This window comes from Equus przewalskii, chromosome 7 (assembly GCF_037783145.1).
Source record: "Equus przewalskii isolate Varuska chromosome 7, EquPr2, whole genome shotgun sequence".
NCBI lineage: Eukaryota > Metazoa > Chordata > Mammalia > Perissodactyla > Equidae > Equus > Equus przewalskii.
Window position 1 is genome coordinate 17,000,497 of NC_091837.1, and position 27,817 is coordinate 17,028,313.

General features: G+C 47.0%; 1 protein-coding gene across 5 annotated transcripts in view; it reads left to right on the forward strand.

Annotated features, from left to right (window-relative positions):
• The window catches only part of KSR2 (kinase suppressor of ras 2), a 387,205-nt gene that overhangs the window by 64,436 nt on the left and 294,952 nt on the right, over positions 1–27,817 (forward strand). For all 5 annotated transcript variants that reach the window (XM_070627136.1, XM_070627133.1, XM_070627135.1 and 2 more), the window contains exons 2-3: positions 11,164–11,304; positions 15,313–15,463. In XM_070627136.1, coding sequence (XP_070483237.1) covers positions 11,164–11,304; positions 15,313–15,463 — 292 coding nt within the window. The remainder of the gene's footprint in view (positions 1–11,163; positions 11,305–15,312; positions 15,464–27,817) is intronic.

Below are 27,817 nucleotides of genomic sequence, written 5' to 3' on the forward strand. Positions count from 1 at the left end.
GTCCCTGACATTCTCTGAGGGCGGAGGTCAGGGCCTCCCACACCTTCTGTGGTGAAGGATCAGCGTTTTCTTTCCTGGTGCTTTGTAGCCAATGCTTTTGTAATATATGATAAGAATGATTTACTAGAAGAATGAAAGGGATAAAAAAAACCCCAATAAAATACAAGCCTCACTGGGAAAATATTAAACAGACATAAAATCTCTCTGTCAAATAGCTATCAAAGTGTCTCACTGCTCTCAATTTCTGTCCTTACCCGAAGGGGGCTGCCCGTCAGGGCCTCAGGACCCATGTCTTCAGGCCGCGCCTGGAGGAGCCCTGCCTTACGGCAGTGAGGGGGTGTACTTGATTTTGTATCCCTAGCTCTTTGTATTTAGAAAGCACCTAAAAAACAAAAATCAAACCAACAAAAATCCTTTAAATGAGTGAATGAGAGGCCTTGCTTCTCTTAGAACAAATATAGAGCGCCCGCCGTTATCATCCTGCGATCACGGCACAATGCTTTGTTCAAGGCTGTGCTGTGCCCTTGTGTCCTTTGGCTCCTGTCCTTTGGCCTCATGATTTGTGTTTGCGTGTCAGTCTTGTCTGTCCCACTGGGCGTCCCTTCAGGCCTGGACTGGCCCAACTGCTCTTGGATTTCCCGGTGCCTCAGTCAAGGTCTTGTCCCTGGACTGCTCGCTAAATGCCTGCCGTGCAAATGAGCCCGGGCATTTACTCGCCCTTGAGGGGTGCTGCTTGCCGAGGGCGCTGCTCCCCGGGCTCCCGGAACGGGTTTCTGCCCTGGTTTTATTGCCCAAGGACCCGGATGCTGAAGCTTGTCTGAGAAGCAGACTGCTTTCCTTACGTCATTCAGACAGGAGATGGGTCTTTCTATGCTGGCATGACCCTCAGACTCATTGGGGTGCTTGTGTTTTCACAGATTCCTGGGCCTTCCCCAGATTTACTGAATCAGAATTTCTAGAGGAGTGGCCTGGAAGGCTGGTTTTTAACAAACACCTTCAGATGATTTTTATGGTCAGGAAATTGGGGAAAGAGGGAAGCAGCCTGTAAAATTATCTAGAACCTTGGGAGAGCTGCTTAAGCTCTGTGGCCTTCAGCTTCCTCATCTGTAAAATGGGGGTATTCCTGGGGTCATTGAGAAGCTTACGTGAGAAACTTGTATGATGTGCTTAGCAGAATCCCTGGCATGTGTGTGTTATTTACATCCTATGGATATTTAAAACTTATTTAATGCAATGGCTGACATTGTGTACGTCCCGTGTGTATTTATTGTTGGCAGGTGTCTGATTTTCATGAGATTTGTAACTAATTATCACATAGGTAATTCAAGCTTATAGAAAGATTATAAGATATACACACACAGAAATGAACAAATAAATTTCACCTCTAATGACCCAGAGATGTAGCTGTTAACATTTTGGAGCATTTCCTTCTAGTCTGTGTGTACATATATATATATAAAATATATATTAAATGTATATATATCTTATGTTATGTATATATAACAATATATACATAAGATACATATATATCTAATGTATACTATTATATATTAACATGTACAAAATATTAAATATATATTTTATTATGCATATAGACATTTATAAAAATCATAATATATTATATATTATATAATATACACACGCATTCATTTTATATTCAGAAAATAGGATTATACTCTGCCTGTTCTTTTGGTTATGTTATTTCACTTGACAGTAGATCATGACATTCTTTGTGTGTCAATATGTAAGAGTTTGTTAAACTTCAGTTCAAATTCTGATTCATCCGCTTAGTTGCTCTGTGACCTTGGGTAAGTTGTTTAACCTTTCTGGGCCTCAATTTTCTCGTTTGTAGAGTGGGGCAGTAATTGGATGTCCATCGCAATGCCGCTGTGAGGATTAAATAGATAATTCATAAAAGTGCTTATCACAGCATTGGGTTCAGAGAAGGCCCCTGTTAGCTGACAGCCTGGATTATTCTACGCCACCAGCCTTGGGTAACTGGTGGGGAGAGCTGCTGATCCCAGGGGCCCCACCTGGGAAGCGCTGCTCAGTCTCCGCCCAGTCCAGCTTCACACTCTGGTTGGTTTTCGGGGGTTTTCCCTGCTCAGACTAGCCATGCTTTTGTCCCCAGTGGTGACTCTTCTTTCCCTTGGCCTCAAGGGGAAGACCTGGGCCTGTGACTGCCCGCCTGTCTTCCCACTCTGCCTGCTTCCTAAGCCCATCTCTGTCCCCCGTGTTCCTCATTCATCATAGTGAGGCGGCCCCTGGCCTCTTACTCCTGGGCGGGTGCAGGTCCTGTCTCTGGGTGACCCTGGAAGCACCTCCCCAGCGTCCGTGCGTTCCTTCTACAAACAGGACAGGGTGCTTATGTGGGCCGAGGGCTCGGCCTGTCTTCTGCGTGGACATTGTCTCGTGTGATGCCGCAGCAGACCTGCGAGGGAAGGAGGTATATGCCCATTGTATAGATGAGAAAGTGGAGGCTCAGGGAGCTGAAGTGACTTGCCCAAGCCTCAGAACTGGAATTCAGAAACTCACTCGTCCCCTGCTTCCTGGAAGGCTTCCCGAGAGGAGTGAGACTCCCTCTGCCCTTGAGGGGCCCAAGCCCGACTTTTGGATTTCCCGTTCAGTGGGAAGGACCGCGAACACCTCATAGTGCAGCGTCCTGGTAGAGACAGAGAGCTTTGGGGTCGGACCCTGGCTCCCCGACTTAAACAGTCTGTGGATCTGAGCGAGTGGTTCCACCTCTGGGCGCCTGTTTTCTCGTTCACACAATGGGCTCAGAACAGCAGCCTCACAGCTAGTGTTGTTGCGTGGATTCAAAATGAACAAGCACGTTCAAAACACTCCCCCCGGCGCCAGGCACACCGCAGGTGTTTGGTCAATGGTGGCTGCTGGCGCGGCAGTTATTCCTGAAAAGGCTTAATCGTAGCTGACAAAAATGCCCCCAGCAGACATCCCAGAACTGCTCGCATCGTGGACTTTTGACTGTGGTATCAAAGGAATTTGTCATGCAGAAGATGAGAAAGAATGAGGTGCATCTGTATGAACGAGCAGGAAAGATCCTCAAGACTTACCACTGAGTGAAAGTGTGAGCTGCAAAAAAAATGCATACTGCGTGATACAATTTACGTGAAAAAAACAACCCTACACGTAAAACCACGCTGCGGAGTTTCTGCACGCGTGTGCATATGTGTGAAAGGGCACAGGAAAAGGTCTGGATAGATGGACACCAAGCCATTCTGAGCAGTTACCTGCATCACCTCCAGGAGAGGCGGGCCAGCGTTAGTGGGAATGGTCAAAGGGGGCTTTGGCCTTATCTGAAATGTTCTAACTTTTTCACAAAGGAAATATATGCATGTGTCTATTAAATAAAGTAAATTAAAATAAAGTTATCCTTTCTGCAATGTTGGGGCTTTGGAATCAACTTGGGTTTGAATCTTAGCTCTCCACTTACTGGTTGTATGATTGCGAACAAATAAGTTCTCTGTGCCTGATTTCTTCCTCTGTAAGATGTAGATCTTAATGGCATCTAGCTCTTGGGAATGTGAAGATATGTTGACATGATGCGTGTAAGACCTTCAGCATGGGCTGGGCACTTGGCAATGCTCAATAATGGTGCTTTCATTTTTATTATTAAATTTATTTCATTTACTCTTCCAAATATGGACAGGGCTCCTTAACCTTTAAGACAGCCAGTGTCTTCAACACTGGGTAACACAATTATTAGCCAATTAGAATGCAAGGAAAACTGTGATAAATCTTGTAATAGAGTCTGTACGAACAAAATGCCCAGGAAGAATTAATAAAGACTTCCCGGAGAAGGTGACATTTGAGATGAACTTTGGAGAAATCAGATTTCCGTGAGTTGACTGGGTGGCGTATCAATTATCTCTGAATCCCTATAATGCTGTGTAACAGGCAACTACAAAACCTTGGTTGCATACAACATAAACATTTATTGGCCATGCATCTGGGGTCAGCTGCACATTAGTGGCTGTCTTGCTCTTGGCTGAGTTCACTCAGAGCCAACAGCCAGACAGCAATTGGCTGTTGGCCCAGCTAGGATGGCTTTGGCTGGGATGTCTGGGAAAGCTTGACTTTGCCCTATGTAGTCTCTCATCCTTCAGCTGACTAGCTGACTAGCCTGGGCACATTCTCATGGAGATGGCAGAGATTCAAGAGAGGGAGTAGAAACACACCAGGCCTCTTTCTATTGGCTGAGGCAAGTCACATGGCCAACCTGATGGAAGCGGTGCAGGCGCAGACTCTGCCTCTTCAGTGAATTAACTGCAAAGTTACAATGCAAAGGGTGTGGAGGCAGGAGGGGTGCAGGATTCAGGTCATCTTTACAATCCACCACAGGTGGGTGTGGAGAGGAATTGCCTGGAAGTGAAAGAGGCAAGAAAGGAGAACTGGAATATAATTGAGCCCTGAATAATAGGCTAAGGAATTTGAACGTTATTCTATAGGACAGCATTTCCCAAACTCATCAGTTTGATACCCTCATCCTACTTTTTGCCCTATCTGTGTGTTTTCTTTAAACCAACTCAAATTAAAAAAAAACACACAAAAAAAACCATGTATTTAAAAATAAAACTGTACAACTGTTATAATGGAAAACTGGTATCACTCTTCATAAATGGAAGGCAATCAGGAAAAGAAATACAATGAAACAAAAGTATCCTTCAGTTGTGCTAAATATTGTTACCTGCCTCAGGCTGTGAGTCTGTGTTAAAGACACAGTGTCATTGAAGAGAGACTGTCTCTTTGATCTAAAGTCAGGTGGCTGGAGGGAGATCTGGACAGGGAAGCACGCTCTCGCTGTGTGACCCAGTGTTACTTAATGCCACGCCTGGGTACCACCTCGAGTTATCACGCGCTTGGGAAATGCTGCTATTCAAGATTGGGTGTCTGAGCAGGGTAGTGACGTAGTTCCATCTCTCCTGCCAGCCAGCATTTGGGCTTAGTCTAGTTTTTCAATCTTCTGTGACACTGAAGGCTTCTTTAAAGGTGTGACATGATGTCAATGGCTTCCAATTGACACTTGATTCCTTTCTTTCTTTCTTTGAGAAGTTGATACAGCATTGTTATTATTTATATGAAGAGACCAGATCCTTATTTCTTTTGCCATATTTGAAATCCAACACAGCCATATATAGGTATAGAATAATAAACAGTAAAAGCTTATTTATTCAGAAGAAAAGTCTGAGGAAGAGCACTTAGCCAAAAGCCCAGATTTATAGATGTTCATGAAGGGAGCACGTATTACTTTCAAGCAATTTCTGTAAGGTCAATGGATTCAAATCCTAGTAATTTCAAAGTCAGGATTTACATAAGGAATTAGGAAGACAATTTTTTATTCAAACTTTTAATTTTAGTCCTTTTAGTTCATTTAGTATGTTTAGTACGTTCTCTTACAGGATAACTTTTTTAAACTTTGGAGAAATGATACATTTTACCTTTAAAGAATATTATTTATTTTCAAACTGATTAGTTTTGATTTATTAGAAATACTTTTTTAGGCTTGCCCCATTGCCAAGTGGTTAGAGTTCTGTGCAGTCTGCTTTGGTGCCCAGGGTTCGCAGGTTCAGATGCCATGTGAGGACCTACTCCACTGACCAGCCACACTGTGGAGGCATCCCACATACAAAAAAATAGAGGAGGATTGGCACAGATGTTAGCTCAAGGCAAATCTTCCTCAGCAAAAAAAAAAAAAAAAAGAAAAGAAAAACTTTTTCTAAGGCTGATAGTCACTATATTTGGGACATACCCCCCATGCTAGTTGTGGAAGATGCTTGTGAATTCATGTAGTACAAAATCAGCACTATTGCGATGGTGTTCTGTGTGATTCTTCCATGCCACTTTGCATGAATAATTTCTTTTAAGCCTCACCACAATCCTAGGAAGTGGGACAATTTAATCCTCATTTTCCAGGTGAGAAAACTGAGGTTTAGAACAGTTTTGAAACTTGCTTGAGGCGGTTAAGCTACTGAGTAGTGCCTGGGGATGGGAGCCCAGGTTAGGCTGATTCTGGTGCCCAAGCTTCCGGCCTCTCCCTGAGGCTGCCTCTTATTCCAACACATGGACATGGAAAAAAAAGACAAGTAAACTAAAAAGTTCTCTTTCTCTGGTTTTATGCTGCGCTTTTCTCTTTCTTCAACTACTAGAGTCCTTAATTTAAATCAGTGCAAAGGAAGCAGGCTTTCTAGCCATACTTACTGCTGGTGCCAAGTGACATTGTCCCAGGGCTGAGAGACCCCCTGTGCTTTTGATCACTCTGGTTTCTTTTCCTCGTGGCGAGGAAAGTTGTAATCCTGAGCAGATCTCTTTGTCCCGAAACTTCCTAGGATAGATTCAGAGCGCTAACTGTTGGGTGCAGGTTTCATATCGAAATCTTCGTCTGAAATTCAGGACTGATTTTGGTTCTCTGTACCAAAAATATCAGAAAGAAGGTAAAACTTTGATTAATCATATTACTTATTGAATTCCCAGAGCCTAACACAGTGCCTGGCACACTGGCATATAGTTGGCGCTTAGTAAATATTGTTTGAGTCAATGAGTGAACCAAAGCTTAGATATATGCAAAGTGTGGACAGGATACCTAAACTCAGTCTTAAAATAAAAAAAATTCTTAGTGTTGAGAAAGCAAAGCAATATGAACTTATTATAAATAAGTTTATAAATTATATATATAAATTATATTTTATTTATGTAATAAATACAAATTATATATAAATATATGCAAATAAAAATATATACAAATAAAATATATAAATTACTATAAAAATTGAAAAAATAGTTGTGCAGGAAAAAGTGAATGCCCCTCTTTTCCCCATATCTGTTTTTACTATTATAGGTCGTTGTATTCTGCCAGGTATTTTTCTGTGTTCATAATCATATCATTAACACATATATAGTTTTAAAAATATAAATGCAATTATACAGTGTCTTTGCAGATTGCTTTATCACTGAAGATGAAAATCTTTTCTTAAATCAATATGTATTAATCTACTTTATTTATTTATTTTACTTTTTTTTTTGAGGAAGATTAGCCCTGAGCTAACTACTGCCAACCCTCCTCTTTTTGCCAAGGAGGACTGGCCCTGAGCTAACAACCGTGCCCATCTTCCTCTACTTTATACGTGGGACACCTGCCACAGCATGGCTTGCCAAGTGGTGCCATGTCTGCACCCGGGATCCAAACTGGCGAACCCCAGGCTGCCAAGAATCGGAACGTGTGAACTTAACTGCTGTGCCACTGGGCTGGCCCCTAATCTACTTTATTTTTGAAAGTTTATATAGTATTCAATTCTATGGATGTGCTGTAACTCATTCATATTTATCTTTTCTGTTAATGACCCTTTAAAAAAATTGTTTTCGTGTTTTTAAAATCGCAAACTGCTGCGATAGCCAGCCAGCCTCTCGCCCCATGTGCACATGTGCGTATTTCTGTAGGGTGGATTCCTAGACATCAGTTTCCTCGGTCACAGTGCATGGGTACTGAAATGCTGATACCACCAAATCAAGTTGCCCTCCCTTGGAATTCTCAAGGGTTTCTCACATTCTCACTGACACTGATAGCATCAGTGTTAAAATGTTGCCAAACGTATCCAAACATTTTTCCATTAATAAGCAGGTAATACATATACGTTGTATTTTCTAATATTACTATAAAGAAGCAAACGGGAAAAAAAATAGGTCACCCATAATCTTAGTCTCAGAGATAAATACTGCTAACACTGTGCTATGTACCCTCCCAGGGCTTTTTCGATGCATCTATACACATGTAGTTTTATAAATTTTCAATGCATTGCTTATACATTATAAATATTATGCATATTTTATACATCATTTCTATATGAATACATTGTAATTTATTTACATCATCCCCTATTGTTGAAGAGTTGGCTTATTTCCAATCCTTCATGGCTATTATCAACTTGGAGCAAAGCTTCATGAATATTCTTAATTATTTCTTTAGAATAAAACCCTACAGCAGCATTGTTTGTTAGAAATATAATGAGAGCAACAGATGTGAGAATGAGAGAATATATATAATGAGAGAAACAAATGTGTAATTTTAAATTTTCTAGTATCCACATTAACAAGAAACAGATGAAATTAACTTTAAGAATATATTTTATTTAACCCAGTTCATCCAAAATATTATCATGTAAACATGTAATCAGTGTAAAAATATTAATGAGACGTTTTACATTATTCTTTTCCTCTCAAGTCTTTGAAATTCAGTGTGTATTTTATACTTATAGCACATCTCAATTCAGATGCTAAAATTTTCAAGGTTAAGGTAAAATGTAGTTCTATCAAAACAATAAAATTATGTTTAACAGCAAAATACGTGGCTTCCGTTTTTGCATTTAAATTAAATAAAATTTAAAATTCCATTCCTTAGTTACACTAGCCACACCATGATCCGTTAGCCACACATGGCTGGTCGACTACCATTTTGGACATTTGACACACAGATTAAATCGATTTCGCTTCTCAGTTTGTGAAATGAAAGCAGATTTGGGGGGAGTGCCTGCATACAAGACTTGAGAATCCTCTGGAAAATGTCAAGATCTGAAAAAACAGTTTAAATCAGGATTGGAAATCTCAAGAATGAGGTGACAGAACTCAGGAAAGGATTGGAAATAAAAGGAAAATTTTATTCATTAAGATACGTAGATGAAAAGTAAGAAAACTTTTTGCAAATCAGACATATGAACATCTTCACAAGGCAGGCAGCAGAGCTAGGGTGAGAGGGCAGCCCCGCGGGGGTCAGGGCCCACAGGGGACATCCAAGCAGGGCAGTGGCCCAATTGAGGATGGGTCTGGACAGGGCAGGGGCCCAGTGGAGTTGGGATATTAGCGAAATTCAGCAGGTTAAGCAAATAATAAATAAACATATTAAGGAGTATTTTTCTCAGTGTCCGAGAAGAGTGATGCAAATGTGGGAAGGGAAAAAACTAGAATAAATCCTGTGGTGTTGGTTTGGGATTATTGGTTATCAACACATATAGATAAAAAAATAAATATAGGTGTAAACTTATGTATCTACATATATGCATTGCACATACGTACATATATTACCTAGGCTGCCCGCTGAGGGAACTGGAAACCAGGACACCTCAAGATCAGTAAGCACACCAACCATCCAAATCTTGGCTTCTAAATACCATCTTCCCCTCAGAGGAACCAGTGCTCTTTGGTGAAATGACTGATTCCAGAACAGGGGCAGGAAAAGAGCAAGATGAGCCTGGAAAATTTTGTTGTGCATGAAAGTAAAGAAGTGCTTGAAGAATGATGGGGAGGTGTCGAAGTATGTTTATTTCTTCTGAGTGGTTTTCTGTACCTGTGTATAGAAAATAGTTGAAACAAGTCCAAAAATAACACAAAAGACAGACGTGTGAGTTCTGTAGATGTCTTAGTTGAAAGCCCTACTCTGAAGTCTTAATAGGGCAGACTCTATTCCTTCAGAAATACATGGGAGAAAAAACATGTATTTTTTGGCATTTTTCTATTCTAAATTCTAAATTGAGATTCCAAATGAAAAGTGTTCCAGGTACATTCGCTTAACCAGTGATTTTTGTGCTTCTGTTGCAACGACACATAGGCTTACCAAGAAAGGCAACTTTCATCTTATTAGTAAGGTGAGAAAATTAGTGTGAACTTAAAAACTTAGTTCTCTGATTTCTTCCCCTGGGCTTCAGTCTCAGGGTGCTCTCTCCATGTCAGCAGGGATGGCCCTGACAGCTTCCGGCTTCTATGACGCCTCCCAGACACTCTAGTGGGAAGGGACGGCTGTTCCTGAGAGCTTGCGAAGAGTTGTGGGGAGGGCTCTGGTGGCCCAGCCTGGCTCACGTGTCATCCTGATCCAGATGCTGTGGCCAGGCTTAATTCCCAGGCCGCCTGCAGCCCAGGCAGGGTAGGCTCAGTGAAACAGCCGTGCCTGAACCATGTGCACTGAGAGCCAAAGAAGGAGGTTTCCCCAAAAGAGAGTTGAAATACCCTTTTCAGCGAAAGGGGGAATGGAGACGGGCTGGACAGAACCAATAGATGCCCACTGCCATCATACCCTGCTCCAAATTCTGTGATCCTAAAATTCCAGGACCGTCTTCTTGATAAATGTTGGCTGACTGTGCTTTGAAATACCGGAGGCATTTATGTACCTAAGGATTTTATTTTTCTTTCATTTAGTTATCTTTATTAAGTATATTTTAAATTACAAAGATGATAATATGCTTTAGGTAACGATTGAAGCCAAGCAAAAATATATTAAGGAACATCGAACCTTTTTCTCACTCTGTCTGTGCCTCTCCCCATCCCAGTTATCAGCCTGGGGTGTGTCTTCCATACTCTTTCTCTGTTCCCGCACACATGTAGGGCCTGTCTTTTGTTAATGTTGCTAGTTTTTACATAACTAGCAATAAAACACTTTCCTTTCTCGCATCCTGGCATCCGTCCAGAAGCACGGGGCCAGGCCCATCTCATTTTAAAAGTCTTTGTTAATTTGTGACTACCTGCATGTGACTCAAGATTCAAATGGTACAAAAGTGTTTAAATAAAATGTTTCTCCCACCTCTGTTCCCCACCCGCCCTCCTCCCTTCCCTAGAGGATTGGGAATCCTTCCAGACAGTGTCTGCATTTATGAAGATATATACATGTCAACAGTTCCCACGTGAATGGGAGAGTATTTGTGTTTGTTTATCAACGTGTCTTGGAGACTGTTCCATATCAGACAAAGCACGCATCCTCATTTTATTTTATAGCTGCGTAGGGTTCCCTTGTGTGCGTGTGCCTCTTTTATGAGGCTCCTGCTGATGGACCCTCAGGATGTTTGCCATCTTTTGTCACTGCCAAGAGAACTGTAAGGAAGATGCTTTTACGCAGTCATTTTGCACAGGATGGAGTGTCTGTAGCATGAGTTCCTAGCAGTGGAATTGTAGGGTCCAGGGATATGTGCTGTGGAAATGGAGGAGGATGCAGCCCCAAGGCCCCCACTCAAGGGCCGACGTGTGTCTCCCTCATTGCACTTGAGCCAGTCTTTAAAATACAGAGTTGGGTGGGGTGGGGGCACGGAGTGGGCAGTAGGGAGATTCTTGCCTCTCCTTGTGGCAATGCCTCTGAGATGTGTCCTCTGTCCTCATCTGTCTCCACAGAGCAAGCTGGTGAAGTACTTCAGCCGGCAGCTGTCCTGCAAAAAGAAGGTGGCCCTGCAGGAGCGCAACGCCGAGCTGGATGGCTTCCCCCAGCTCCGCCACTGGTTCCGGATCGTCGACGTGCGCAAGGAAGTCCTGGAGGTGACCGGAGGCGCCCCGTGCCCCCTGCCCCTAACTGGCCAGCAGACAGCCCCTGCGGCAGTGGGTTTTTGGCTGTGCCTGGCACATAGTAGGCCTTCAATAAATATGTATGGGATGAAGGCACGGAGGATCTCTGAGGCTGTTGAATGGGGTCATTAAGAGTGTGGTTCTAGAGTTGGGATCTCTTTCAACTCTGCCACTCATGAATTCAGTCCCTTTGGCCAAATCACTTAACCTCTTGGACCAGTGCTGTCCAGCAGAACTTTCTGCTACGATGAAAATATTTTATATTTGTGCTGTCCAATGCAGTTGCCACCAGTCACATGTAGCTGTTGAGCTACATGTGGTTAATGTGTGTGACTGTGGAACTGAATTTTTAATTGTCTTGAGGGTTAATTAGTGTGGCCAGCGGCCACCATATTGGACACCAGTCTTAGGGCATTAGTTTTCTTGTCTGTGAAATGGGATAATGATTGTCTCCTCTTCGTCAGTAGCTGGCATGATAAAATGAGGTGATCTATATAAAATGTTCAGTTCATAGTCTGGCACCTAATAGCACTCAGTAAATGTTGGCTTATTATATTGTTATTATTGCTGTTGAAAACTTCGGAAGTAACAGGTTTTCTAAGGGCAAAACAAAACCAGAACACATGCTGTCTTGTGTCCACCATCGAGGCGTGGCCCACATCCATAAGGTCTCAGGGACAGTGAGATGTCCTTTCCCCCTCAGATCCCAGGTCCCCAGTGTTCCCAGTGACCGGATCAGCCCTTCCTAATGAAACCAGCTCTCAGTTATTCAATCTTCGGTGCCAGCCATTGTACTGAGGGCTCTACACCCAGGACCCCAACTGTTGAGGCCGTTCAAACCCTCACAACGACCTTTTGAGGTGGGAAGGACTCTCATCACCAGTGTACAGAGCTAGAGACTGAGGCTTAGAGATGGAGCGACCTGTTCTGTTAGTGCGTGTGCGGGGCTAGCGGGAGAAACCCACTCCAATGGACTCTGGAGGGCGAGGTGGGAAGCACTGTGCTTTCCCCTCCTTTTCCTGGTGCCGGGGCCTCCCCGAGCCAGGCAGAAGAGGGGTGCCCCCTCTTGCTTGCGGGGCCAAGCGACATTTCTCCAAGTGCTCCCTGCTCCCTGCTTGAAGAGGCCCCCAAGATCCTCTTCCACCTTTTGTCTTTTTCAGACCTTGTCCCAGGATGTGATCTCACCTGAACCCACCATCTAACAATCTGAGCCAGACCCCTCCTCTCCTCCATCCCCCACCCCCCATGCCTCGCACGTGCGCACCAGAAGGGGTGTGATTCCGTGTTTTCTATTTCATTCCCAGGAGGGCGGTTTCGTGTGAATATCCTTAAAATGAAGGGTCTCGTATAAGTGCAGACAGTACATTCTATTCATGTGGCCCAGTCTGCTTTTCAGATGCTTTTGGGACCTTTATTTATCAAGCGGGGCGAATAAGACAGAGACAGCTCTTCTTGACCAGGCATTGAAAGCGGGTGGCCCTCAAGCTGTGTCTGATGCACAGACACTTTTTGTTTGGCTGATACGATGTTCGAAAATTTTTTTGAGCCAATATTTAAAGCTTGAAAGGCTTTGCATAAAAACTGAGATCTCTGGCTTCTCTTGTAAAATCGAAATTGCTGACCACACTGAAGTGAATTCTGCAGCCCCTTAGGGTCCCGGGGTCTCCAAGTTCACAGCTTTGCTCATTTACGTTTACCTGGCCTGCAGGTGTCCGAGCTCCGGTTCTTACCTTGGTCTGTGAGAACCTTGAGTCCAAGACCACCAACCAAGGGGTGTGGATGGAGCTGGGGTTCCACTCTCTGTCTGTAGCTCACACATGCAGCCACCAGAGGTCCCCTTTTGTTGGAGGAACCAGCAGTATGGAGAAAGCTCCAAAGTCGACCTGGGTTCAAACTTACTTGCTGTGTGACCTTGGGCAATTAGTCTAACCTCTCTGAATTTTATTGTCCTAGTTAGAGACTAGTGAGGATGATAAAAGTACTACTTTATGTGGTCTTTGTGACTTTAAAAGAAAATCCATGAAAAATGCTTCAAACAGTGCTCCATCCGTTTCAATTATTATTATTATTTTAATTAAAAAATCTTTTTTGCTGAGGAAGATTAGCCCTGTGGTAACATCTGTGCCAATCTTCCTCCAGTTTATATGTGGGTCACTGTCACAGCATTGATGAGTGGCATAGGTCCGCACCTGGGATGGGAACCTGCGAACCTGGGTCACTTTGAACTTAACCACTATGCCTCAGGGCCAGCCCCTACCTATTATTATTTTATTGAACAGAAGTGCATCTGCTTTTTCGGCCCGGGTCTGTTAAGGCTGTTTCCATTTTTGATGTCATTATTACTTTTGCGAGTTTTTTTGGTGAACCCTAAACTTCCATGTAAATTGAGTATTTTGGGGGGTAAATTATAGGATTAAAATGCACCAGTGAATCCTGCAGCAAAGAGGAGAACTCTTTTATGTCGTGAGTCCTCCCCTCTAAATGCGATGCATTTTGCACCTTCAGATCTGGGTCTGTCACCTTTCTTAAAGGGGGCTTACCTGCAGCGTGTCCCTGTTTGAGAAAGCCTCGAAGTGACTCAGGTACTGTCCTCTGTCTGCCCGCTGCCCAGTGAGTTGGAAGGGCATTGACCGGGCTCCGCTTTTTCTGTGCATCTTTGGATAGAATTTTGTGCTGATGCAGCGGAGGGGTGTCTGATCTTGTTGTAATACACAGGGATGGCCACAAGAGGGCAGAAGTATTCCACAATGTTGCCTTACAACCTCCATCCATAAAACTTTTATTTAAATAATAATATACGTAAAAACGATAGATGCCATTAAGTGCTATAAAATGAAGGCTCTCTTGGGGCTGGCCCCGTGGTCGAGTGGTTGAGTTTGCCCGCTCCGCTGCAGGCGGCCCAGTGTTTCGTTGGTTCGAATCCTGGGCGCGGACGTGGCACTGCTCATCAGACCACGCTGAGGCGGCATCCCACATGCCACAACTAGAAGGACCCACAACGAAGAATATACAACTATGTACTGGGGGGCTTTGGGGATAAAAAGGAAAAAATAAAATCTTTAAAAATAAAAATGAAGGCTCTCTTTTTATAGGCACATAAGTATAGAAGTCTGACAAATTTCAGGGTGTATCCATATTACGGTGTCTAGGGCCATGTGATTTTGGGGAGGGGAGGGTGGTTCCTGGTGGCAGTGAGGGGACATTTGTAGCCAAGGAGCCTACCTGTTCTGTTCCCAGCCCATCTCTCCAGAGGCACCCCCCCCCCCCGCCCCCCCACCACGCTATATTCCAGCCTTCCCACTTTGTCTGGGGATGCAAAGCCGTGCCCCACGGGGCTCAGACACAAATCCAGTTTCATTTCCAGCACTGAGCCACCGTCAGGGCTCCAGCCCCTTTCCCCGTAGAGTTCCTGAACCCCAGTGTGAATCCTAGGATGTGTGGCTGGAGGAGAGAGAAGCAGAGAGTGGGGGCAGCCATCGGGAGTCTTGGGCTGTCCAGTCTGCTCTGCTCTGCGTTCACCTTGGATTTACGAAAAGTCACTGCAGTCCAAGCTGAGCGGGAGACTCTGAGGGCCATCCAAAGACGAGGACAATGGAGCCCTTCCCATGCCGAGTTCAGAAGCTGCGTGGGGAGACAGATAATTAACATTCACCATTTATGGAGCATTGACTATGTCTGAGCAGACGTGCTAACTTACCAAGTATGTGCGCTTAAGATTCCCATTTTACAGGTGAATAAAGTGAGGCTCAGAGAGGTTAAGTGATTTGCTCTAGGTCACTAGCTAATGAGTGGCAAAGCTGAGATTCAAACCCAGGCTGGTCTGACCCCAGAGGCAGAGACCCAACCTGTAGCCAAGAGGCCATCCGCACAGGGCCGGGTGTCCCGCTGGGTACCACTAGGGGGCGGCGTGGAGGCTCACGGTGTTCCTCCCCTCCCGGTGCTCACGGTTTATTTACCATCCTCCTCTCTTCCTCCCGCTAGGAAATCACCCCTGGCCAGCTGAGTCTGGAGGACCTGTTGGAGATGACGGATGAGCAGGTGTGTGAGACCGTGGAGAAATACGGAGCCAACCGGGAGGAGTGTGCCCGCCTCAACGCCTCCCTCTCCTGCCTGCGGAAGGTCCACATGTCAGGTGAGCGGGCAGGGGGCTGGAGACTGGTCCCCAACCCGTCTGCCGCCTTCTTCCAGATTCCTGTGCCCGCAGCTGCAGGCCAGGACGAGACGGAGTCGCCTTTGGCTGGTAAATGCCGCTCATGAGCAGAGGGAGGAGGAGCCTGGAATCTGGATGTTGGAAGAAGTGGTCAGGGCAGCTCCTGAGAACTGGTGCCCGAGGGAGACCTTCTGAGGTTGTAGGGCGTTTGGTTCTGGATAATCAGGGTCCCGATACAGAAATACTGGGTGTGCGTAGGAGACCAGTGGCTTTTTACCGCAGATGTTCTGAAGTGCCTTTGTATTTTGGGTCAACATCTAACTTCTTATTTTTTACATAAACAATATATAGCCACTGTAAAATAAATCAGAAAATAGATTAGCAAAAATAAAATAATACCCTAAGCCCCATCCTCTAGGAGCCTGCTGTTGTCATTTTGGTATAACTTTTGGTATAATTCTTCTGGACAAATACGTATGTGTATACTTTCTTTAAAGAATAGAATTAGGATTATCCATACATATTATTTGGAGACTTTATTTTTTTTCCATCTCACAAAATAACCTCTGTGACTTGTTTTATCAGTTTGGGGTTCAAATATATTGTCATCTTTCTTTGCCCTTTCCCCTGAATTACTCAAACTCTCGTTTGCCTTTGTGAGCAGGACATCAAATATCATCTTCCTGAGTCTTCCTGCTTCTCTCTAGTCTCGTGATTTTTCCACAAATCCTGGGGCCTTCTCGGTCCTAAGGGATCAGTTCGGCAAACACCAACCAAAGAAAGGTGTTGGTCCACCTGCTCGGTTGTTTCAGTTCTCACCACAAGGTGTCACTGTTGGACGTCAGTCTGGCACAGTGTGCGGGAGGCTTGTCCGTACACGCCCTCGCTGGATTCACCGTGCAACACTCACCAAGTATTGATTGAGTGACTACGTGTCTGCTGTGCTGGGGTCCAGCAGCAAACAAAACAGAACTTATGTGAAACAGGCCATTGGCCCACGTTGCATGCCTCTCTCTTTATATTCTTTCTTGGCAGCAGACCCTAATCAAAGCTACAGTCCACGTCAAATGGGACTTTGAGTTGGGTCCTGTCCTGTCATTGGAGGATGCTTAGTAGCATCTCTGGCCTCCACCTACCAGTAGCCACCAATAACATCCCCCCCAAACGTGACAAACAGAAGTGTCTCTGGATATTTCCAAATGTTCCCTGTGGGGGCGGAATCACCTCTGATTGACTAGTTATAAAGGTCATGACATTCCTTACTCTAGTACAATGCTGTTGACTCACCTAACATTTGCGTGGCTAAGAGGGGCCTGTCCGTCACTCAGGACAGACAAAACCTCTTCAGGGAGATTCCTCTCTCTGCCCACAGTGAGAAGCCGCTGGCAGCTTCCCTCCTTTAAAAAATTGCACCGAGTCACAATGTTAAATCATAAACATCTTCCTTTGTCAATAAACGTGTTTTCCTCCTCATTTTGAATGCCTGAATACTGCAGCCATTTGTTCAACCAGTCTCCAATTTTTCAAAATTTAGGTTGTATCCATATTTTCCTGTTATAAGCAGTGAACAGCTTTGGGCATCTTGGGGAACATCCATGGTTATTCCGTTAGTGGGAATTCATAGATGTGCGGTTCCTGCAGCAAAGAGTTTACGTATTTTAAGACTTCAGTGAATGCTGCCATATCGCTTTCCAGAAAGTTCATATGGATTTATGCCTCTCCCCCTCCCCCACCTCTTGCAATGATGAGAGGGAGCAGTGGAGGTCTGGCTCTTCACTCCTTTTCTGGGTTCACAGCTTCCCATCAGAGTTGTGTTACTGAGTTTGGCGAAGTCCTTAAAAGTGGAGCTGGCCTCCCATTCCGCCTGAGAGAGGCGTTTATGTCACCCCTCCGTGGGCCGAGCAGTCATCCTTGGTGACATCCTGGGCTGGGTGAGACCTTGAGAGGGCCTCTCATCTGGAGTTTTTCAAACTGTTTTGATCAAGACTCACAGAGATACAATTTATCTTGCACCCCCCACACCTATTGCACACACACAGCTGCAATGAGTTTCATGAAACAATGCTCTTTCTTACCAGGCGTGATATTTTACATTCTTCTCTATCTTATTCTCAATAATTTACCAAGCGCCGCTGATCTCCACCTGGGCTCACCTCCAACCCTTTCCAGGCGGCTGTGATTCTGTCCACAGTGTCCTGCCTCCGATGCCAACCTTAGAGCCACCGGGTCCTTGAGAGCAGTGGCCGCGTGCTGCGCTTTGCCCGATTCCTCCAGCTCTTAGCGCCGAGGCCAGCGTGGAGAGAAGCTCAGCTCGGTGCAGGATTGTCCCCTCGGCACTGAGGTTTCTTAGTCTCATACTTCACTTCTGCTCTTCCCGTGGGTAGCTGTGCCACCTCTCCCATTTGAATTTTCGTTTTAACCTTTTATGGAGAGTGATTTATTTTTTATGGATGCCTCTTTCAACCAAGGAAAAATTCCCTACAATTCAAACAGCAGATATTTCTTTGGGCAGTTAGAATTGCAATTCAGAGGACACACATGCAGATAGAAACCCAAAACGTGTTCCGATTACAGGAGGGGGTCATAGGGTTTCTATGAGAAAAAGGAAGGATGAGGTGGTTGTATGAAAGAAGGGTTCTTTGGTGCTGGATGAGGTACGGCTGGCTTGTACTTCATGGATTGGCTTGAGATTCAGTCATCAGGCAAAAGGCTAGACTGTCCTTCATTGATTGGTTAGCGATTTGGTCATTAGCAAAGTCTAATTTCATCAGTCCTTCCACATAGGATATTCTTGTGCTTACTGATTTCTTGGGATGTTGGTGGTTTGGTCCAGCTTGGAAGATAAAGAAGATTTGCAAGATAATTCCTCTGAAATGGCTGCTCTGGCTCTATTTTAGTATGGCTCCACTCAGGTCATCTTTCACACCCCTCTCCCGCACCAGACCCTACACTGCAAGAGGGCAGGGGCGGCCCCTGGTTCTGCTCACCGTTCCGTTCCCAGCTCAGCATTGGCACATGGGAGTGACTCAAGAAATGTTTCTGAATCAGTCACCTCCCCCCAGCGTGGAGCCCGTGAAACTCACCAGGGGCTGAACATACATAGTCTCTCTCAGCGAATGCAAAGTGACTCAGGGTTTGGTTTCTATTTGGAACCTCATTGTTCACATCTCCCCCTCAAGCCCTAAATAGCAGATAAATCTACTAGTTACTTAGGGTTTCCTGGGCCAGGCGTGGATTTCACATCTTAGTATTCACCCCGCTGCCTGGCGTTCCCTTCCCCCTTTGTCCGCCTGGTGCATCCCAGCTCACCGCAGGCTCAGCTCCTGCCTCGAGGGCCCTGCATTTTGTTGAATGAATGAATGAATGAATGTATGCCTCTCTCACCAACTGGTAATGCCTTATAGTGATTGGCAGTTTCCCTGTCTCGCTCCCTCAATGGACTGTGACCTCTGGGAGGGCAGGCTCAGCATGCTGCCATGCGCTCCTCCCCCAGGTTATTGTTGAAGAAAGCGCTGGAGAGCGCGGGACGTGCTTGTGTCTGATCTCCACCAGGGGGAAGCAGTGAGCCATCCTTGGAGGATCCTTCTTGTTTGAAATTCTCTTCTTCCCTCCAAAATTATCATTGGTTCCTTGAAGCTTCTAAGTGTCTTGGGAGCTGGATGGTTCCATCACTGCCTGCCGTTTGTCTTAACCAGAAATGTTATCCCAAAGTAGGGATCAAACTAGCCTTTCCCACTAGACTTTTGCTTCTTGAGGGTCATACGATATTTATTCACCTTGGTATCCCCAGCTCTCAGCTAGGAAGCTGGAGGCTCCCCCAGTGATGAAATCAGATATTTTAAATTCTAGTGTGTAGTAGGGAGGCAACGTGTGTTTGTTAAATGACTGAAGGAATATAAGTTGTGTTGAGAAATTCATGGAAACCAAGCATATGGAGTAAGGAAGCTTAATGCCTGGCCAAGAATCTGTGTAATCTCTGCCTCTCTGTCTCGCCCTCCGTCCCTCCCTCCATCTCTCTCTCTCTCTTTCTTAGAGGATAGGGGCAGCTTTATTTTCAAGTTGTGACTCTAATTAGTTCTCTCCTTGGATTTTGGGGATATCTCTATTTCCCAGTGCCCAAGGAACCCCAAAGAAAGGAAAGCTTAACCCTTTCTTCTCTTCTCACAGCTTGTTAGATCCGCCTTAGCCTGAAACCAAGGAACACTCAGTCATCCCTCAACAAGCCCAAGGGACCCCAAAGCCAGGATTTGGGCTGTGAAACCAAAAAACGTTTGTTCACTCATTCAACAGAATTTATTGGATGTCTATTATATGTCAGGCACTGTTCTAGTCTCTGAAAATGCTTAGATGTCTGTCCTCGTAGAGTTTACATTCTAGTAGGAGACAGACGATAAATTATAATCAGAATCAGCATGTACATTTTATAGTGTGTTAGAATAAATGGGGTGGAAAAAAAAGTGGAGCAGGCTAAGGGGGGTCAGTTGTCATGTTAAACAGAGTGGTCAGGGCAAGCCTCCATCCTTTTCAGTTCTCCTGCCTTCTCCTTCTCAGTCCTTAATTGTTTGCTGAGAGTATGGAATCTGGAGTCAGACCAACTCAGGTTCAAGTTCTGGGTCTGCCACGTATTAGCTGTGCGATTTTGAGTAAGGTATCTCCTGATGCTGAGCTTAGTTTCCTAAGCAGTAGGGTGGAGATGATGATCATTTCCACCCTGTTGGTCTTTGGGAGGATTGCATGAGATGATGCAGGCCAAGCACACAACCTGGCCTGGATTGGGTACATGATAACTCTGTGTTACTATTATTGTCAGCAGCAGCAGCAGTACCATCCTTGCCTCCATCCTACAACCATCACCACCATTCCTACTCCAGTTTCTACCGTCACTGCCACCATCATCACCATCATCACTACAATCACCATCACCGCTACCATCCCCATCGTCTCCATCACCACCATCACCACCACCACCATCATCATCACCACCACCGTTACCACCATCACCATCACCACTATCACCATCACCATCACCGCCATCATCATCATCACCACCACCATTACGACCATCACCATCACCACTATCACCATCACCATCACCGCCATCATCATCACGACCAGAACCATAATCACCATCACCACTATCACCATCCATACCAACATCACCACTGTCACCATCACCACCATCATCATCATGACCAGCACCATCATCACCATCACCACTATCACCATCATTACCAACATCACCACCATCACCATCACTACCACCACCATCATCATCACCACCACCATTACCATCACCACCACCACCATCATCATCATCACCACCACCATTACCATCATCACCACCACCGTTACCATCATCACCATCACCACCATCATCATCACGACCAGCACCATCATCACCATCACCACTATCACCATCATTACCAACATCACCACCGTCACCATCACGACCAGCACCATCATCACCATCACCACTATCACCATCATTACCAACATCACCACCATCACCATCACCACCAGCATCATCACCACTGTCACCATCAGCATCCCCTCATCACTACCATCACCACTATTGCCAGTGTCCTTGAGTCTTTCTCTGCCCCCAACTCACTTTCCTCTACCTCTTTCCATCCTCCTCTCTTTTTTTCTCCAAAGGACCCCTGACCTTCAGTTTTCTAATTCGGCTCTCTAATTCTTTGTTTCTCTTGATTTCCCTTCCCTCTGAGCTTCTGTCTCCCTCAACACTGCTGCTTCTTTAGAACCTATTTCCCCACTCTTTCTGGCTTGATTGTTCTCTAGAGGTGGCCCACTTTGCCCTGGCCAAAAAAATTAAAGCAGAAGCCCAAGCAATTTTTCCATGGCACACAGCCCCACCGTCCCACTGTGGTCACTACAGAGCTGAGGTCCTAGGGTGAAATGGATTTGGCTGCTGGAAGATCATGATCTTGCCATTCCTCCTACCTGAGACTGGAGACCTCTGCCTGAGACTGGAGACCTCAGGTTTGGAGACAACAGGTGCCCTTCCTGAACTTTCCTCTCCTTGGTCACAGCTGCCTTATCAGAGGAGAGCCTGGGGGCGCATGGCTCAGAAATCGGGGTGCTGTTGCTGTGGCTTTCTCTTTTCTCACGTTTCCTCTTTCCTTCTGCTCTTCTTCTTGGTCTTTTGCTTGTTTTCAGCCTAATGATGTGTGGTCACTGTCCCAAGGAAAAACCCAGGTTCCAGATAGTGGAAGACCTTGTTTCCTCCTTCCTTTCCTTCCCTTCTCTCCTCCTATATATATATATCATCGCTCACTACATCTCTGGCACTGTGCTGGGTTCCAGGGCTTTGGGGTGGAGCTGAGACCTAAAGCTGGAGGAGGAGTTCTCCGAATGCCTGGGAGGTGGTGGGAGCACTCAGTGACTCGGGAGGAGGGAGCACGCAGAGGTGCCTTGCAGCAGGAGGGAGCGTGGAGCATTTCAGGCACGGAGAGACCAGTGTGGCTGGCCTGCTGCGAAGGCTGGGGAGAGCTGTGGGAGCTGGGGTCAGACGGGTGGGCAGGGCCAGCCCCCGTGCCCGACCGTGGCCGGGAGGAGCCTGCAATGGATAAACACTTGCCCAGTGTTCAAATACCTGCGCTGGCTGCGGATTAGGCAGGGGGCTTACAGCGAGATGCCTGGAAGTGCAAGACTAGGCTCAGGGGGCCATCCAGTCGGAGAGAGGAGGCCGGGGTGCCGCTGGCAGACAGCTGCCCCTGCACCCCGCAGCCTCCGGGGGGCTTGCTCTGCTGGGCCCCCTCCAGCGCCTCCTCCTGAGTGTCCAGGGGAAACTGGCAGCCAAGAGACAAACAGGATGCAAAGTGGCCCTGAAATAGGACAGCCTCACATGCTCTCTGCTTCTTCCCAGTTGAGGCATGGAATGGAGCCCACCAGAACCCCGCCTTCCCCTGTAGCCTTCCTTTGACTAGAACAAAGAGGAGAGCGGGCTTGATTGCCCTATTGTTCCAGTTGCTTCTAACTTTGGGAGGGCCTGTGGCAGAGGAAGAGCCGCCCCTCCCAGAGCCCACAGTGTCTGGTGTGTACGTTCTCCAGCCTTCCTGTCCTGTGGGTCAGGAATCCCTTGCACAGATGTGGCACTGTGTTAGGACTCTCGGTTGCAAGTGACAGAAACCTAACACAACCACACTTGTGCACAAATGGCTCATTCATTCGCTCTGTGGATACTGACCGAACTTCCTCTGTTGTGGTCAATGTGGGGGACTAGGGACATAGTGGTGGGTTCCTGTCCTCATGGATCTTGTGTTGTAGACCTGTACTGACCAATAGGGCGGCCACTAGACTCCTGTGGCAAGTCAAACTTATATTCATAAAATGAAATAAAATGAAAAATGCACTTCTTCAGTTGCACTAGCCACATTTCCAGTGATCCGTGGCCATGTGCGTCTGGTGGCTGCCCTGTTGGGACGACACAGTTTTAGGACATTTCCATCATCACAGAAGGTTCCGTGGGACAGCGCCGCTCTAAAATATATTGAGAGGAACAATAAATGGAAAAAATATCAAATGGCGATCAGTTTTATGCAGAGAATTAGAATAGAGTGACGTGATGGTGACGAGGTGGCCAGCTCTGATGGACGGTCACAGTGGGTGTGTCAGTCAGGGTTCTCCCAGAGAAGCAGAATCAGGAGGGTAGATACAGTAAGAGATATATTATGAGAAATTGGCTCATGCAGTTGCGGAGGCTGGCTGGGCAGGTCTGGAGTCCGGGGGGCAGCCACCAGGAGGGGCGGGAGCTCTTGGGCGGAACTTCTCCTCCTCAGGGATGTCCCAGTTCTGCTCTGAAGGCCTTTCCAGGGACTGACTCAGGCCCACTCAGATGCTGGGGGACCATCTCCCTACTTAAAGACAACTCCTGATAGACGTAATTACATCTACAAACATCTTCACAGCAGCACCTGCATTAGGGTTTGGTTGAATAACTGGGGACTGTGGCTTAGCCAAGTTGACACATCAAAGCCATTGCCACAGCGGGCCTCTCTGGGGAGGTGACACATAGGTAGGACTTAAATGACAAGAAGCTACCAGACACGAGGAGAATGGGGGAAGAACATTTTGAGCAGAAAAAGTGGGTCCTGCAAATCTCTAAAGCACTTTGAAGAAGCAGAAAGAAGGCCCATGGGGCAGACCCAGGGGGTGTGTACTGGTGACCCGTCGCCATGTAACAGTCCACTCCAAAACTTAGCGGCTTGAAACGACACCTACTTGGCTGTCTCTCGTGATTCCCTGGGTTGGCTGGGCTCAGCTGGGTACTTTGGTTCCGTGTGTTTTGGCTTGACTGGGTAGGAACTTTCAAGATGGCGCAGCCCAAGGATGGCTGTTGGCGCTGGTTCTTGGGTGGGAGTTGAGGCTGGGCTGTGTCCTGGGGTGCCCACATGTTGCCTTTCCATGTGTCTTGGGCTTCTTACAGTGGGAGTGAGCATTCCAAGAGGGAGCAAAGGGAAGCTGCCAGTTGTCGGAGAAGCTGTTCTGGAACATGTATAATATTGCTTCTGCTGGTAACTGTTATCAGCAAAGGGTCAATTGGGGATTGGTACCACTGTGAGTGTAAGGGAGAAAAGAATTTATTATAGTAGGAGCTGGGGGAGTGGAAGTTCAGAGGGGAAACTGAGGCTTCAGAGAAAGATCCCTAACCTGCCCCGATATGGGTAAGCAGCCTGGGTTGCTGGGGACATCCGGAAGCCAGCATGTCCCGCTGTTGCAGGGGAACCATGAGGTGGCCCTGGCGTAGATGCCTGCGGAAGGTTATTGGTCCTTTGGAGTCATTGCTTCTGTGACTTTGCAGGGAGGGGTCTGGCGGTGGACCTGAGGTCACTGTCAGGCACCAGGGCCCACTGTCAGGAAGGAGAGTTGGCCATGGAGCGGGGAGGAAGGAAGAGAAACTAGACCCGTACCTCTGCACCTGTCTCGCCTTGCCCCAACCCATGTCGCCCTTCAAAGAGTGATGGCTGCCGCTTCACTTTTGTCTCCCAAATTTTGTACAAGTTCACTTTGGCCAGCTCTAACCTGGAACCGCAGGGAGAAAGGCATTCTGGAAACGTGGGTGCCACCATAGCCAAGCTGACGATGGGCTGGTGCCGCACAGGCAGCAGGTAGAACACGGGGGCGGAGACGCAGGCAGGGACCAGGGTGAGGAGCCTCGGAGCCAGGCCAGGAAGCTGGGGTGTCCTGGAAGCAGAACAGGAAGCTGTTGGAGGACTTTTAAGAAGGGAATCATCTTGATTCGATTTCACTGAACCCCTAAGGCAAGGATGGATGGATCTGGTTTCAGAAACAGTTCCATCCTTCCATCTCTCTCCCCTAGTTCTGCCTCCCTTGGGACTGGCCTCAACTTCCTTTGTCTATTGAACTCTGCCTTACTTTCCTCATCTGTAAAATGGGGACGTGGATAGTATCTTCCTCATGGAATCGTTGCAAGAAAAGAGATGAGTTCATATAAACAAACAGCCCGATGTCTGGCAAATTGAGTGCTTAACACACGTTTGCTAAGATTATCTTTATTATTTTTTTTAAGTCAGCTTCTCCTCTATCTGCTCCCTCCCCAGCTGAATCTGAAACAAGATATTCTTCCCACAAAGCCTCTGGCTGCTGGGGGGCGGGGGAGGGCCTTCTTCCCCAGCCTTGTCTCACAGCCACAGGAGCAGAGCCGCTCTTGAGACAGCTGGCCGCCACTTCCTCTTTCTTGCAGGTGCCCTGCCGCTTCCTGCAGTCAGCAGCGGCTTTTGTAGAAGGCCCCCCCATGAGAACTAAGAGAACCGGCTCCCGGCCGCTGTCACCTCTGACCTGCGCCGTGGTCACTCCCTCCCTTTATTCCTGGCACCCAGCAGGTGCTGAGCAGAACTGGGCACAGAACTGACGCTCAACTTGCACAGTTTGCATGGGCTGAACTGTTTGAAGATCGTGGGTCCCGTGTGCACTGTGCCAGCTGAGTTGAGTCAGACCCAAAGGGACCACCGTTACATCCTAGGATCAGATCCCAGCTCCTTCCCCCAGGCTCCTGATCGGGTCCCTGTCTGTCTCCTGATGTCTTCACTAGTTCATCACGTCTAGCTACACTGACCTTCTTGCTTTCCTTTGAAAGGCCTGCCTCAGGACCTTTGCACAGGTCATTCTTTCTGCCTGGAATGCACTGCCCCAGTCTTCCCCTGGGTGGTTCCTGGTCATTTTGGTCTTGGCTCAAATGCCACCTTCTTAGAGAGCCCCACTCTATCTCAGTCACTCACTCATTACTGTTTTCTTTGTGGTCCCTGTCACGTCTAAAATGATGTTGTTTACTTGTTTCTCTACCACTTCTCACCACAACAGTGGTTCTCAGACCTGACGGTGGGTCAGAATCCCCCGTGGGGCTCCACCCCCAGACTTCCTGTTTCACCTGGTCCGGGGCAGCACCCAGGGATCTGCATTTTTAACAAGTTCCCAGGTGATGCTGATGCTGCTGGTTTGGGGGCTGCACTTGAGAACCACTGCGCCAGAATTGTCCCAGAGCCTGGCTCAGAATTGGAGGGTAAAAAGCAGTCACTGAATGACCGAATGACCGACGGCTGTCCGCAATCATAGTGACAGCAGATGCTGATTGAGCTCTTCCTGGGCCCATCGCCGTGCTGGATAATTGACAAGCAGCGCTGGCTTATTTAATCCTTTCACAGCCTCATGAGGTCCATATGATTATTATTTCTATTTTCTGGCAAGGAAACTGGCTCAGAGAGGTAGGCTCCTTGCTCTGGGTCACACAGCAACCGAGTATCAGAGGCAGGATTTGAACCCAGGTCAGTGTGAGTCCTGTAAAGCCAAGGCTCTGTCGATCAGAGAGGGGTGGGGACGGCTTTTCCCTGCGCTCTGGGTGGCCCCTGTCTTCCCATTTGCTCAACTTGACTGGGCAGCCCATTGGGGGTTCGCTTAAACTAGAGCTGGGAGAGAAAGGAATTCTCTAAAGGCTGTGCGTAAAAGCCACGTGACGACAACACTGTGCCTTCTCGGAGCACCTCCCGTTTGAGGAAGCCGCTGCCAGCGGATGACCTCACTGGATCCTCCCAATCGTGCGAGGGGTGGGCAGGCCGGGGTGGGCAGGCCGGGGTGAGCGCCCATTTCACAGGCGGGAACACTGAGGCCAGGGCAAGGCCACGTTGACTTGCCCCGAGTCCCCCAGAGCTGGGGTTGGAACCGCAGCGTCCTGTTCCCACTCCTGGGGGCAGAGCCCTCTGTACCGTGGGGGTGGGGGGAGGTGGGGTGGCCACGTTTCGCCCCCGGGTTGAATCCAGAGCTGGAGAGCAGGCCCCGCCCTAAGGGGGTGTGGCTGGGAAAGGTCAGAGGTCCCTGGAGCCGCTTCCCTGGCGGGGTGGAGTCTGTGCCTTTCTCAGTCTCTGCGGGAGGGGAGGCGTCCTCGGGACCCTGAACCTGTCTGCAGATTCGGGGCCGTGTGCACAAGGCGGGCGGGAGGCCGGGAGGATGAGCACAGTGTCGTGATGGTGTTAATATTCGGACCCAAACTGGTTTTCCCTCCCGCTCGAATGTCCCCATGCTGTGACAGCACTGCTGGAAACCGGGAGACGTTCTGGTTCATCACAGTCCTGCTTTTCACTCCGGTGTCCTTTTGAGTTAATTATTTTCCTGATTTCCCACTTAGAGTCCGGAATGAGAAGTTCCCAGGCCCTGATTTGGGGAAGGGGGAACAAATAGACAGTGTTTTGACCGAATTTGCTTGTTACTTAGCTTTTTAAACATAGACATATAGAAAAAAAGCCTAGAAGGAAATACACTGGGATATTTCACATAGTTTGTGGGTTAGGGTGAGTATTAGTTCTCTTTTGCTTGTCTGCATTTTCCATCTTCTGGGCCAGAACCAAGTAGTTGTGTGACTTACATGAAAAGAATTTGAAGGAAAACTCCTCCTCGAACCCAGTCTATTTACGTTGTTCGGTACCCATTGTAATGTGTTCCTCCTGGCTGCTGGTGCCTGGTGGGGCTGGATGCTCAGACCTGCCATCGTTGGTGATATCCTCATTGATTAAACCCTCTTTGTAGCTGTTCAAAAGGGAATACCTCCTGGGCTGCATCTTCCGGAAGTAAACCTTCCCATGACTTAGATAGACAACTCCTGATGATGCCTCAAAAGGCAATTTAAATGCTACCCCTCCCAGGAAGCCTTCCTGGATTGCCCCCACTCCAATCTTGTGTTATTCATCTGGCAGTTATCTTGTAGTTGTTTCAATGTATAAATCTCTCGTATCAGATCATAAATTCCTAGATAGCAGGAGCCGTGGCTTAGTAACAACAAAAATAATAACAATAAATTATTAAAAG